The sequence below is a fragment of the Onychomys torridus genome, chromosome 4 (genome assembly GCF_903995425.1).
Source record: "Onychomys torridus chromosome 4, mOncTor1.1, whole genome shotgun sequence".
In the NCBI taxonomy this organism is placed as follows: domain Eukaryota; kingdom Metazoa; phylum Chordata; class Mammalia; order Rodentia; family Cricetidae; genus Onychomys; species Onychomys torridus.
The window spans coordinates 67501318-67516544 of record NC_050446.1 but is presented as its reverse complement, the minus strand read 5'-3'; the positions used below and the strand labels follow the sequence as shown (position 1 = coordinate 67516544).

General features: G+C 41.1%; 1 protein-coding gene across 13 annotated transcripts in view; it reads left to right on the top strand.

Moving 5' to 3' along the window:
- Phf21a (PHD finger protein 21A) overlaps positions 1–15227 on the top strand; it is a 184680-nt gene that overhangs the window by 133877 nt on the left and 35576 nt on the right. For all 13 annotated transcript variants that reach the window (XM_036183572.1, XM_036183570.1, XM_036183575.1 and 10 more), the window contains one exon: positions 12535–12762. In XM_036183572.1, coding sequence (XP_036039465.1) covers positions 12535–12762 — 228 coding nt within the window. The remainder of the gene's footprint in view (positions 1–12534; positions 12763–15227) is intronic.

The following is a 15227-nucleotide window of genomic DNA, read 5'->3' as shown; positions in this document are numbered from 1 at the left end:
CCTTTTTAACTATCAGATAGCTGTAACTTGATTGGCATCAGCCACCATGTGCTTCTGTTTTCTCACTGGAATCAATTACTGTTACTTTCATTCACCCCACAGTTTCAAGAATCTTATTTGGTGTGGAAAGTACACAAGTGGAAAGTAATGCATAAACATGTTGGTGCTTACGCTAAAAACGACATCATTAGGGGAATATTTATATTAAAATGTTTCTTTCAAAATGTAGGGTTCTTGCTGGGCATGGTGGCACATACCTTTAATCCCAGCAATAGGGAGTCAAAGGCAGGACAGATTTCTGTGAGTTCCATAGCAGCTTGATCTAAATAGAGAGTTCTAGGCCAGCCAGGGCTACGTAGTGAGACAGGCCTCAACAAAACAAACATTTAAAAAAAAAAAAAAAAACCCAAAGAAAGAAATATCCAAGTACTATGAGACAAGAACCCTCAGTGCTTGAAGTTACTTGTAAGTGTTCAGTTTGGATTCCGAGTCCAGTAGTCTATTTGCTTACTGTGATACCTTAGGTGGCTTCAGCAAGAGATTCATTTTTGAGACCTCTAGGGTGTGGTTGCTTAAACAGCTGTTTTCTCCAACTCTACAGACAGCTGCCATACAGTAGTGGAGAATTTGATTCCAGTTGTTCCTTATGTTGGCTCACATGTTGAGAAGTTACATCTCTGTAAGGTGTCTGAGGCTTCTTTGGTATGTAGGCTCCATTTTGAATCATGTTATTATTGCTCTTTCATGCTCACCTTTGTGTTTTTATGTAGTTACCCATTTCCTTGTGTCATGGGATGTCTCGTGGTCTTACTGCTGTTGGCAGCTTGATTCTTAGGTTTGCAGTCTTTTCTAAAATCATGCTCAGCTTCTTTCATTATGGTAAAACTGTGGTTACCCAGAAGGCCATTTGGATTTTCTGGTGATCTAAAATCCTTTTGACTAACCTCTTGTGGAAAGTTTTCTGTGTGGTGATGAGGTCTTCTCTCACTAACATGATAACTGCTGTCTTCAGGTTAGGAGTTGATGGCCCCTGGAGAGTAGAGATCCTTTGACTCACAGTGTTCAAAGTAGTTCTTTCCTTCCTGTTGTTCTTGGTTGTCTTCGAGCTGGCTGGCTTCATTTCTGTGCATTGCCTTTCTGGTAACAAGTAGTCATCTGTTATTGTTAGCAGAATGCAGTTTGCACATAGGGTGAGTGGCTTGGAACTCTCAGTGAGATGCTCCTCAGTAACTGAGATTCTTGTGGTATATTCAGGCTACTGAGTGTGAGGGTTAGTTTTCTATGCCCAGTGCTGTAGAGGAGGAGGGAATACCCCAGGAAATAGCTTGTTTGCCGCTAAGAGACTCAGATTTTAACAGGAACTGCAAGAGCTGAGGCTGACTGGGCAAATAACTGATTTCGGCACCTGTCACAAATCTTCTTTAGTGACAAAAATTAGGCTGAGACCCTTTATTTCTGTGAGTCTCTATTTTCCTAAAGCAACATGAGGAAAGTGTACAGTTGATGTATTTAAATCCGTGAGAGATTATTCCTGCTTTGCCACTACTGACTTAAGAATTCTAGGGCTGGAGTTTTGAAATGAAGAAGCAGCCCTGTTCTTACTTCAGGTTTCTTCTGTTTCTGATGTAGAAAGCTCAGACACAGAGCTGTGCAGTCACATTGTGTCACATGTCCCAGAAAATCCAATTGCTGGAAGTTAGCTATCCACATACATGATGGACTTGTGCCTTCCGAGTTGTTTTATGTGGGGTCTTGTCAGAAAGCCCATTTGTAACGTTGTTACTTTTCTCTTTAAGTGATTATATATAACAAGTGCTAAGATAAATTCAGTTATCCAAACCCAGAAGGCTTGACAAGTTAAGATGCTGTTGACTCAGTAGCTTTAGAATCTTTTAAAAAGTGTGTTTATAGTCTCATCATAGATGATGGAAATATGTTCTGAAGTACCAGGACTACCATGTTCAGGATGGTAAAAGTTCAGCGTTTATGAATTTAATAATTTTGCTTAAATATCAAGAAAATAGTCATTTTCGCCAGCACATATTTTCTGTAAGATGTTTACTGTTGTCCAGTGTTTCTGTGAAAGGGGAGTTTCTTACCTTATCTCAAGTGATGTCCCAGGAATAGGCAACATGCTTCATCTCACTAGTAATCATCCTTAAAAAGAAGGAGGATTGCTTTTGCTCCCCTTCCAGTTTAGGGTCATCACTGTGCTTTTTTGTTTTGTTTTGTTGAGTCTCTCTGGGTAGCCCTGATTGTCCTGAATTTGCTGTGTAAACTAGAGAGGGTTTGAACTCACAGAGATCTATCTTCCTCTACTTCCCAAGTGCTGGGATTAAAGGCTTATGCTGCCACACCCAGCAATCATCACTGTGTTAAATTGTATTTTTGTATCTAACTTGTCAGGACAGCTACTGTGTAACCATCTGAAGTCACAGTTCTTTTGTGAGGAAATGGGTAGCAGCTTTAGGGCAGAAGAATGAGATGATTCTTTCAGTAGTGTATGGGACAACTCTGACCTTAACAATGCAGTGCTGCCCTTTAAATTGTAGGATATAGCTGTGGGGTTTGGAGTGATGAGCTGGTGGTATGTGTGGCAGTGCTCTATAAACAGCTAGTTACAGGGAGACAAGCTTCTTAATGAACTGAAGCTTTAATTTACAAACTGACAACTTCCATGTCATAGCTCATTGAAGGACAAAACAGTGGATGCTTTCTCATGTAACAAAAAACTCAATTGTGCAGATTGTGAATGATTTTTACTAATAATGTTTTTTTTGCTACCCTCACTACTATGTCTGAAGTCAGTTCATGTTTAAATTCTGTTGTTGATTGTTTTTGCTCCTTTGGGGGTCCCACCACCCAGCTCCCAAATAAGTCACACATGGAGGCTTATTCTTAATTATAAATGCCTGGCCTTAGCTTGGCATGTTTCTTGTCAGTTTTGCTTAACTTAAAATATCCTGTCTACCTTTTGCCTCTGGGCTTTTCCTGTTCTCTCACTTCTGTAAATCTTACTCTTCCTCCATGACTGGCTGTGTAGCAGGGTGGCTGGCCCCTGATTTCTCCTTTCTTCTCCCAGATTTCTCCTTCTGTTCATCCTCTCTGACTGCCAGCCCTGCCTGTTTCTCTCTCCTGCCTCACTATTGGCCATTCAGCTCTTTATTAGACCATCAGGTGTTTTAGATAGGCAAAGTAACACAGCTTCACAGAGTTAAACAAATGTAACATAAATAAAAGTAACACACCTTAAAATAATATTCTTCAGTAAAATTCAACATTATTTTATATGTTCTAATTATGAAAGTTCATAGAGATACAAAGAGTCTTGAACCAGATTTCAACACAAAGAATGTTTCAATTGTGTTCAGTTTCTGAAATAAAAAGGCAGTAAGTAGCATTCACTCTCTTGATACTGTATTCTTTTGTTTATAATTTAAAATGACAACAACAAGCAAAAAAAACTTAGCCAGTAGGTGAAGATGTTTGCTGTCAATCCTGAAGATCTGAGTCCCATCCCCTGGATCCACATGGTAGGATGATGAGAGATTGTACTCTTCCAGATTGCCCTCTGACCTCTACATGTGCACTGTGATGGTATGAAAGTGAATGGCCCCATGGGCTCTTATAATTGAGTGTTTAGTTCCCAATTGGTGGACTATTTGGGAAGGACTAAGAGGTACAGGCTTGTTGGAGTGGGTGTGGCCTTATTGGAGGAGGTGTGTCACTAGAGGTGGATTTTGAGGTTTCAAAAGCCCATGCCAGGCTCCCTCCATCTTGCCAGTAAGATGTAAGCTCTCAGCTACTGCTCCAGTACCAGGCCTACCTGTCTGCCACAATGCTCCTGACCGTGATGGTTATGGACTGACTAACCCTCTGAAACTATAAGCTCCCAATTAAATGTGTTCCCTTATAAGTTGCCTTGGTCATGTTGCCTCTTCACAGCAATAGAACAGTAATTAAGACGTGTATGTTCTATATGTCTCCCCTCAACACATAAATGTGAAATAAATAAAGCATAATATTTTTTTTTTAAATCTAGCCACTTAGAACGAACATTAAAACATTTGCTTTGAGTCAGGTGTGCTGGTACACACTTTTAACCCCTGCAGAGGCAGGTGGATCTATGTGAGTTCGAAGCTAACCTTGTCTATATAGTTAATTCCAGGTCAGCCAGAGCTACATAGTGAGACCCTGTCTCAAACAAGCAAACAGCTCTTTTTGTAGCATCCCCTAGGTAGTGACTGTGTCAAGATGAAGCTGAATAAATATCCCCTCCTTAGCCACTGGCTGTCAGAAACTCATTGAAGTAAATAGTGAATGCAAGCTTCATAGGTTCTATGAGAAGCACATAGCCACAGAAGTAGCTGCTGATGCTCTGTGTGAGAATGAGGGCTTATGTGGTCTGAATCAGTGGTAGGAATGATTAACAAGATTTCTCCTGAAGCAAGGTGTCCAGGCCCACATGGTGCCTGCTGTTGAGTAAGGGGCGTTCTTGTTATAGACAAGGAGAACTAGAAAGAGGAAGTGCAAGCTTATTCATGGATATCAATCTAACTGTTCTCAACTTGGTTACTGTTTTTAAAAAAAAGGGGGGAAGGAAGATATTCATGGACTGACAGATACTACTGTGCCTTATTGGTTGGTGTCCAAAAGAGCTGCAGAATCTGAAAACTTTTCAGTCTCTAAAGTCTGCCAGTATATTGTCAGAAAGCCCCTAAGGTCAGAGCCTCTTGTTACTGCACGTGTCCTGCAACACAAATGCTGATGTATTGCTCTGAAGAAACAACACACTAAGAAAACAAGGAGGAGGAGGCTGCAGAACATGCTAAACTTTTGGCTAAGAGAATAAAAAAAGTCAAAGAAAAACACCAGAAACAGATTGCCAAGAGACGTAGGCTGTCCTTGCTGAGAGCTTCTACTTAAGTCTGAGCCCAATAAAAAATAAGTCTTTAAGAGTAACAAATAAATTATCAGACCTTGAAACAAACAAACAAAATATTTGATTTTATGTTTAAAAAAATCTTGTGATTGGAATATAGTTGACATTTGAAATAAAAGTAGCATTTAACTGTCGACTTGAGTTGAAAATTCATATCCTCAAATTGTATTATTATTATTAGTTACATCCCTTGTTTTCACTTCCCTAAGCACTCTTCACCATTAATATGTTGGATCCTTAACTTTTTCTTGAAGCCAAAAGGATAGTACAGTATAGCTTGGGATTTAAGGAGACAGAGAAGATGTAGATTCGAGGAGACTGGCTTGCCTCTTGCCTCTTTTGTCTTTTATTATAAATATGACGACTGTGAACCAATAGCTGAGGAGCCCCCATGGTCCTAAAATGGACCCTCTGGATAGGTGAGACAGTTGTTTGGCTCTGCTGACTCCACATGGGAGACCTTGCCTTGGAGGGGGTGGGAATGGAGGGTGGGTTGGGGGGAAGACTAGGGGGCAGGAGGAGGGAGGACAGAGGAATCTGTGGTTGGTATGTAAAATGAATAGAAAATCTCTTGATTAAAAAAAAGGAAAAGAACAAGAAAAAATATGATGACTGCTATTTCTAGCATGCAGTGTTCCTTTGTAATCTGGGTGTTACCACTATTTGACCCAGACATCCTTTCTTTACCTTTTTGTGGTAGTGGGGATTGAACTGGGGCCTGGAATATACAACAGAAATGCTCTGCCTTCATGCTGCACCTCAGCTTCTGTGCTGGCTCTGTAGCTCTCTCTACACACTTTCCTGTTGCAGGCCCCAGGCTCTTAGGACCCTTGGTATGAGTAGAGTTCCACTGTGGCAATATTATTAGTGTTTCGTTGCCATACATACAAAATTTTGGAAGAAGCTGGTGTTGTACTTACCTGTTAGAATGTGGGTGAACTAAATAAGGAAATTTATTTTTAAAATAAAAACTGCTTTTATTATTAAAATAAACTGCTTTTCCAATAGGCTTAACCTTTAGAGATGGAATGTAGAGCTCAGTGACGTGGAGATGAAATGTAAAATTCCTTAGTGCAAATAACTATGTAGGCATGCATGATGAGTATGTGAGAACAGAATCTCGCTCTGGTGCCCAGGCTGACATTGAACTCACAGCAGCCTTCCAGCTTCAGCTTTCTGAGGGCTGGAATTAGAGGTATGAGCCACTGCACCTGGCTGAAGTATGTATTCTGAAAGAATAAACCCCAAAGCCTTTTTTAATTAAGAAGGTAAGCCACAACCTAGTCAGTATCATGATGTGTGTTCTCTGCCGTCTGTTAAACATCCATGCAGACAGTTATTGGGAAAAGCTTTGGTAATGTGAACTCCCCTGCTCCTTAATTCCTTTCTATCAGCCTGTACCAATTCCTTGATGCCTCGCAGAAGCTGTTTGTCCAATTTTTACTAAAACTCATCTCAGAGAGTTCAGGGAAAGCCTTCTAGTATCTTACAAGTGAATGAAATGCAATTATTTTTAGCAAAATATATTTTTACAGCCACTGCTTCCAGTACTCCTCTCCTCGTCCCTGCTGGAATTCTACCCTGTACTCCCCTGGGAGCATTCTCTCCTATAGCACACTGCATAGTCTTCGGTTGAGTTTGCTGATTGCATTAGGTGGGGAGTTCACTGTGAGCTTGCTGCTTTCTTCCCATATTCTTATCCTAAAATGATGTTTTGCATTTCTCTTCACAAAATGGTGCAGTCTCACTTAATTCTGTTTCTTTAAACAACACATACCTTTTGTTCAGAATTGTAGTTTGACCACTAAGGTCAGTAACACATGCAGTTTTGTTTCATGTTGAAACAGGGTCTCTGCTTATTCTAGGCTGGCCTAGAGTCCTCCTGTCTCCATGTCCTGAGTGCTAGCTAGGATGGCAGGCTGTGCCACCATGCATGGCCACATAGAGGACAATTGCATGACACGTTCTAAAGACTGTCATGTCTGTTTGCTGCATCCGCAGTGTGAATGAATGTGGTTCATTCTAAGTGCAGTCATTTAATTTCAGTTGAGCAGCCACATGCCCCCTCCATCACGGAGACACCCCCTCCTTCAGTGCTGTTTGTTAAGTTCTGATACCAGCAAACACCAGTCCAGGTTAGTTTCTCTGTTCACATATAACTTCATACTCTGGTTTCATTTTGAGCAGAGGATGAGTCTGGAGACCTGGACAAATGCTCGTTGTATTTTAGATGTGAACATGAATGAAACTGGTTCTTCACATTTTAGTTTCAGAATTTCTTAGTCAGCCTCTTGTTTAAAGGTAAAAATCACATTTCAGAGTCTACGTTAGTCCTTGGGGAGAAAAGGTAAACGTTTAAGGCATTACTTTGAAAGAAGATTTTTTTTTAAGAGGGTGTGGCTTTCTCCTAATTGATTCAGAATAGGTGATGCTGCACAGAGCACAAACTAGTTGAGTGACCCTGTGCAAAAGCAAAGATTTGAAGCAACAGCATCCAGCTGTGGAGAAAAGGGTCAAGTACTTTAGTTTCTTCTTAGAGACATGCTCTAGAATCTGTGCACAGATGTGATGGAAACAAGGGCTGGCTTGCATGGGGAGTGGTAGGCTGGTCCTCCAGTTCTCCATCTCTTTGTGTTCATGGCCAGGGAACTTGGAACCGCTGCTTGAGATAACAGGAATATGAGCCTGTATTCTGCTTATTGGATCTATACACTTCTGAATGTCACAGTATCGATCACCAATACCCTGTGAACTAACTCTTCTGCCTGAACAAGCCCAAATGAAACGGTGTAATATAAGAGTCAAGGAGGTGAGGGGCTTGTCACAGACTAGTTTATAGAACACTTGACAGAGTGATTGAGGGACAGGACCAGCCCATAGGGGAGCAGGCCGCACTGGCCTGTTGTTTATAGAAAATACACTGAAAGAAGTCTAGAAGTTGGATACTTTCTCCCTCCCTTCTACCATTATTCTTTCCTAATTTTCTTTTTCATTTCCTTCAGTTACCACTTCCTTTAAAAACAAAAAACAAAACAAAACAAAACAACAACCCTTTTTAAGCATGCCTTTAACCCTAGCATTCATGAGGTAGAGGCAAATGGATCTCTGTGAGGTAGAGGCCAGCCTGATCTACATAGTAGGTTCCAGGATAGTCAACACTGTATAGAGGGATCCTCTCTCTAAAATTAATTAGTAGTACTAATAATAATCTTTAAAAACCTTTTAAAACTTTTTAGTAATGTCAAATGGCCAGTTTGTGATATTTAATCTTTCCTGAGAACTTCAGGATAATGAACTGAGATAATTAGCCACATTCAAAGATCTTTCTTATATGTGAACACCATTGAAAATCTACTGTTTATACTAGAGTTACCTCCAATAATGGCTGGCAAAAAAACAAAAACAAACAAACAAAACCATGATTTCTTTGTTCAAAATACAGTAGTGAAAGTGTAGGCTCATCTGCTGGGTGATGAGAAGATGGCTTTTGTATGAGGCATTGAGAATGCTGCCTAATCACACTTGGTAAGGATTTCTGGTATACTATCATTGTCTTCTCTCACTTGTACCCAGATCTGGTGCTGACCCACATCCTCTGAACTGTTTTTTTGTGTGTCTGAGTATCGAGAGACTATGGGACTTAGAAAGTCTCTCAGGCATGCAGTGCTCCCTCAGCAGCCTGGCCTTGCTGGTGTGCAGGGCATCTCTGCAACAGAGCTCTCTGCTTTCCATCCTTGGACTTCTGACTGCACTCAACTCAGATATTTAAGTGACAGGAAGCAACAACATTCCCCAAACCTTGGGCTCTCAAAAATTTCAGACAAACACAGACACAAGCCTATGGAATTACAGTCAGTGAGTGCAGCAGGGACAGAGACCAGACTGTTCTGGTCTGGGCAATGCTTTGAAATACTGGAACTGTCTTCTACAGGAAACTTTACTCAGCTCATGAGATCTGAACCATCCAACCCACAGGCTTTTTTCCTTTCTCTAAGGACTGATGTAGCTTTACAAGTATTTGGGTGTAGGTTTCCCTCCCCACCAGCAGGTCTCTGGTCTTTGTTTTAGGCTCTGGGGAGGAACAGTTATGAATGCAGTGTGACTCACTTGACACCCACTCTGCCTCTGGTTCTGATTGGCCATCACCCTGCTCTAGCCATCTAGCTGCAGAGTTCTCCAGCCTGCATCTCTTTAGTTCTTGCCTTTGCAGTTCCTTGTCATTACACACACCACTGGGAACAGGTCCTGGGCTTTGTGCCTTCATTGTAGTTCACTTCCGTAGGCTAATCAGGACAACACACTGTAGTTCCTGCAGGTGGCTGTAAAGGAGAAAACACCCTGTCCTCCTGTGCCTAGTACACTGCTTAGTTCACAGTTCCTCCATACCCCACCCCTCTCATCCCTTTGGCAAGTACCACCCTTTGTAGGGAAACACCCTTTTCTTTCCTCCTGCTTTCTCTCTCTGTTTGGAAACAAGATTTTTAGGAGTCGTTTTCTCTGGTGATGCATACTCGATATCCGAGGAGGAGGAGGACTGAAAGCAATTCTAATATTTCATTTTTAAACATCTAAGTGTCCTGACAGGCACCAGGGTTAACACCTCTGTGCAGTGCTCACAGTTACCTGCAGTACCCCGCCATGAACTGCAGCACCTCCATTGCAGTGCCTTTTATACTCAAGAAATAGTTTGAAGACTTAAACATTATTTTTATAACTATTTTATAGTTTATTAAATTTTTATTCTGCTTGTATCTTCTCCAAAAGTCTTAGACTGCATTAAAAAAATTTTTTTTACCCAAAAAGGCAGTGCTAATATGGGGTGTAATGTACAGTTGGTTCCCTCCCCCAAATTGGCCTTTATGTGACATTTTCATTATTTGAAAAGAATTAATAACAATATTTAAAAACTTTTCAGGGTTGTATTTAGTATTAACTTAAGTGGTTTTTTTTAATATATTTTATGGATATTTTACTACTCCAACATGCTAAGTGAAGTAGCTTTTGGGTTCAAGGTTCTTTAGAGACTTTGAGCAGCTAAGTCAATTAGAGCCACATTAGTAATTTGCAAATTAACTTGACTGTTCTAGATTTCATGAGCCCCTTATTTAAAGCTTTCTTTTGAGGGCATGGGGGTGTAGTTCAGTGGTAGGCTGTTTGTCTAGCATACATGTGCCCCTGGGTTCGACCACCAGCAATGCATAAACTAGGTATGGTAGTGACACATATATCCCCAGAACTCCAAAAAATGATCAGTTCAAGGTCATCCTTGACTGCACAGTGAGTTTGAGGCTAGCCTGGGAGAACCTTATACTTGAGACTTTATCTCAAAAAGTTAATTAATCAAAACTATACTAATCTCAACTAGCACTAAGTTCCATTTTCTTCGGTCATAATCTATATCAGAAAATATCAACCTTTATTATCAAAAATAGCAAACAACAGCTGGTGAGTTCACTTGAAAGTGTTGGAGGAGAAACGATGTTTTCCTTTTTGCTAGCGGTGGAGACAGGAGAGTCAGAGACCGGCCTGGCCCCAGATGGTGGCGCAGGTCCTCCGTGCCAGTAACTGGTGTTCAGTCCTATGACTTTGCACACTCTGTGCAGAGAATGAGGAATGTGCTTAGCAGCACAGTGCTCAGCAGAGTGGAGCTGTGGACAAAGCCCTGCATTCATTGCTCTAACCTGGTAATCAAATGGATTGGTTACAGAGTCTGGTGGTGTGGCTTAATGGCTGTGTACTTGCCCATTGTGCATATGGTCAACCCCAGTGGTTCTCAACCATTCTGGTTAGGCTGCAACTCTTTAATACAGTTCCTCATGTTGTGATGACCCCTAATCAGAAAATTATTTTCTGTAATTTTGCTACTGTTATGAGTCATAATGTAAATATCTGTGTTTTTCAATGATCAAGGTGACCCCTGTAAAAAGGGCCATTTGATCCCCCAAGAGGTTGTAACTCACAGGTTGAGAACCCCTTTTCTGTTCCAAAAAGAAAGGAGAGGCAGGTAAGGAGGGATAGATTATTATAATAATGAAAATATCCAAAAATACATCCTTTTTTTTTTTTTTTTTTGAACTGAGGACCGAACTCAGGGCCTTGCGCTTGCTAGGCAAGCACTCTACCACTGAGCTAAATCCTCTAACCCCCCCCCCCTTTTTTTTTAAAGCACAGCCCAGGAAGTTTATAGACCTTGACTTTAAATTTTCTTATTTATTTATATTTCTCTTTTTCTTTTCTTTTCTTTCTTTCTTCCTTTTTTTTTTTTTTTTTTTTTTTTTGAGACAAGATATCACTATGGCTGGGCGGTAGTGGCGCATGCCTTTAATCCCAGCTCTTGGGAGGCAGAGCCAGGTGGATCTCTGTGAGTTCAAGGACAGCCTGATCTACAGAGTGAGCTCCAGGACAGGTGTCAAAACCACACAGAGAAACCCTGTCTCGAAAAACCAAAAAATAAAAATAAAAATGAAAAATCACTATGTAACAGAAACTGTCCTTAACTCACTATGTAGACCAGGCTAGCCTGGACTCTTACACCTGCTTCTGCCTCCAGAATGCTGGGATTAAAGATGTACATCACTACATCCAGCTTGATTTTAAATTTCTCTTCTATGTAATTAAACTTCTACTCTGCCTAAACAGATAGCATATGATTCTTTTATATATTCCTAAAATCTGTTCCAGCTAGGAAGTCCTATTCAGTAGTTACACATTTCAGTAGTTCAGAATGCTTTTTGTTTGTATGACATTTAACAGTTTCTTTATTTAAAAATAAGGGTGGGAGAGAGAGAGAGAGAAAGAGTGTTCCTATGGATTGAACTGAGGGCCTTGCAGATGTTACCAAAGTGCCGTACCACTGAGCTATGTCCTGAACCCTACTTAATGTTTCAAACTGGGATAGATACATGATGCTTGCTTAAATTGTTAAATATCAGACAAAAAGGTTAATAATGACCAGTAATATGCCAGTCAGTTCTGAGTGTTCCATATAGATCAGTTGAGTTGTTGCTCATAAGAGGTGCTCTATGGTCTCATTTTACAGACCGGGACACTACAGGACAGGTTAGTTAAAAACACCTGCCCAGCATCGTGTAAACTGGGCATGTGTTTAGACAGTGTCGCTCTAGAGTTACATTTATATGGCTGTGCTGTTCTGCTCTTCCTGCCTCACATGGTAAATTGACAGTGGCCAAGAAGTCTGAACTGGCTATAGCGGCTCATCCCTATAATCCAAGCCTTTGGGGCTGAAGCAGGACAGTGAGTTCAAGGCCCACTGGACTACCTAGTGATGCTACCTGAAGGAAAGAGTGTAGCAGGGGAGAAAAGAGAAGAGAGGAAGAAAAAAGGAGGGATGGGGAGAGGGAAGGAGAGTAGGCTCTGTTTCACTTTTTAAATCTGTGCCTCAGTTTCCTTTATATATAATATGTTTCTTATAACAGTGGTTTCATGTTAATTAAAATATCTGTAAGGTTCTTTGAGTTCCTCATGATAGAATCTGTAAATTTTAGATGTAGTAACTGTAAGAGGAAGCTAGTTGTGGAAAGGTGTTAGAGAGTGAACAACATTCTGATCAGTTTTTTGTTTTTATTCGGTAGAAAAGAGTAGTTGAACAGCTGCGGAAGAACCTGATAGTCAAGCAAGAGCAGCCGGACAAGTTCCAGATACAGCCATTGTCACAGTCTGAAAATAAACTACAAACAGCACAGCAGCAGCCACTGCAGCCACTGCAGCCACTACAGCAGCAGCAGCAACAACAGCAGCAGCAGCAGCAGCAGCAGCATGCCCAGCAGTCAGCAGCACCACCCAGCCTGACTGCATCACAGGTAACCGTGTGGGGGGAGCAGCCAAGTGCTGGGTGTTGATTGACCACATAGAACCGGATCCTGCTTTAGCTATCTAAGCTCACCTAACACTAAGCAAGTTTTCTGGGTCTTGTTTTGGGTTTTACTACCGCTGTAAGGATCAGCTGAATTTATTGGCAGAAGGGAGCCTTCTAGGGAGCAAAAGTTAAATGATTGAGTTGGAGGTGTGCTCAGCTGGCTGAGGGCATAGCTAACATTCATGAATCCATGGGTTTGATCCTCAGCACCACATAAAACCAAGTGTAGTGGTTTATGCCTATGATCCCAGCACTCTGAGGTGGAGGCAGAGGGATCAGAAAGTCAGTCAGTCACCTTTGACCACATAAGAAGTTAAAGTTTGAGGACAGCTTGGGCTACATGAGATCTTATCTCAAAAAAAAAAAAAAAAAAAAAGGAGTGAGGAAAAATAAAGTTAAATGATTTCCACTGGGAATGGAGCTCAGCAATAGAGTGCTTGTCAACCATGTCCAAGCCTAGCAACACACACACACACACACACACACACACACACACACACACACACACACATGCGTGAACACACTTATGTATGCATTATTTTCTACTTGTCATCAACACCAAAGACAAATCACTCCGAGCACTCCAACTGAATTAAAATCTGGAAATTTCTGGGGGTGTTTATTTGTATTTGTTCTAAAGTGATTTGACCCCTTCTGGAACTGTTTTTCTGAAATTCTTAGCAATTAGGCATAGAGCTGTTCCAGTGCCCATGCTTTTGGGACTGCCTAGACAGAAGCATTCAGGAAGGCGGTATGTTTTAATTATCCACAGAGATAACATGTTCGCTTCAAGTCCACATTCTTGGAATGAGGGTGCAGATGAGACTTAGAACGCCTGATGCAGCTGTGGAATTGTTTTACTGGAAAGGGCATTTTACCTAGCACAGAATGTGAGGAGAGAGTCAAGACACATTGAAAGGGCATATTTGGAATTAACATTTGAATAAGAAAATTATTCAAGCTTGACCTCTACAGACTTAGATATATTATGAATGTACCTTTTTAAAGGAACCAGTGAGCCTGGGAAGACGGCTCAGTTGGTAAAGCGCTTGCTGTATAAGCATGAGGACCTGAGTTCTACACTCAACACGTACATAAAAAAAAAAAAAAAAAAAGAGTAATGCATGGTTGTGTGTGTGTTTTAATATCAGTGCTGGGGGAACAGAGACAGGAGGATCCCTGGAGCTTGCTAGCCAGCCAGCCTAGCTGATCAGTAAGTTCAAGATCCTGGCTCAAATCCCAAGGTGAGGCCTGAGAGATGGCTCAACAGTTAACAGTGTTCGGTGCTCTTGGAGAAGACGTGGGTTCAGTTCTCAAAACCCACATTGAGAGGCATGCAACAATTTGTAAGTGCAGTTCCAGGAAATTTAGTTCCTCCTTTTGGCTCTCCAGGCATCTGCATGCATAGGGTACACATAGACACACTCGGGCACTCATGTGCACACACCAAGTGAATAAATAAAAAACAAAGCAAAGTTGATGATAACTGGAGAATGACACATGTCTGCATACCTGCATACACTCATACCCAAATAAGTAAATCAACCAAAAAAAAAAAAAAAAAAAAAAGAATGAAGAGGTTTGGAAGTTAGGAGTATTTACTGCTCTTACAGAGGACCCCAGTTCAATTCTCAATACCCACATAGTGGTACTGCCATCCATAACTGTAGTAACAGTGGATTGATGTCTTCTTCTGGCCTCTGTAGGCACCAGGCATGCACATATGTGCCTGCAAAACACTTATACACATAAAAGAAGTCATTTTTTTTTTTTTTTTTAGGAGTCTAGCTGGGCATGGTGACAAATGCCTTTAATCCCAGCACTCTGTGAGGCAGAGGCAGGAGGATCCTGTGAGTTTAAGGCCAGCCTGGTCTATAGATGGAGTTCTAGGACAGCTAGAACTGTTACAAGAGAAACTGTATCTTGAAAAACAACAACAAAAAGATTCTAATGTGTTGGGTTGCTGGATGTAGCTCAGCAATAGAGTACTTGTTCAGTATATGTCAGATCCTATGTTCTATCCCCAGTGTCTTAGTTAGGGTTTCTATTGCTGTGAAGAAACACTATGACCACAGAAACTCTTATGAAGGAAAACATCTAATTGAATAGCTTACAGTTTCAGAGGTTTAGTTCATTATCATCATGCATGGCAGTGTTCAGGCAGACATGATGCTAGAGAAGGAGCTACATTTTGATCCCACAGGCAGCAGGAAGTATAGTTTGAGCATATATGAGACCTCAAAGCCTCCTTCCATGGTGACATGCTTCCTCCAACAAGGCCATACCTGCTCCAACAAAGCCACACTTCCTAATAGTGCCACTCCCTGTGAGCTTATGGGGGCCAATTACATTCAGACTACTACACCCAGCATCACAAAAATAAATAAATAAGAGTAGTGAACAGTAGGT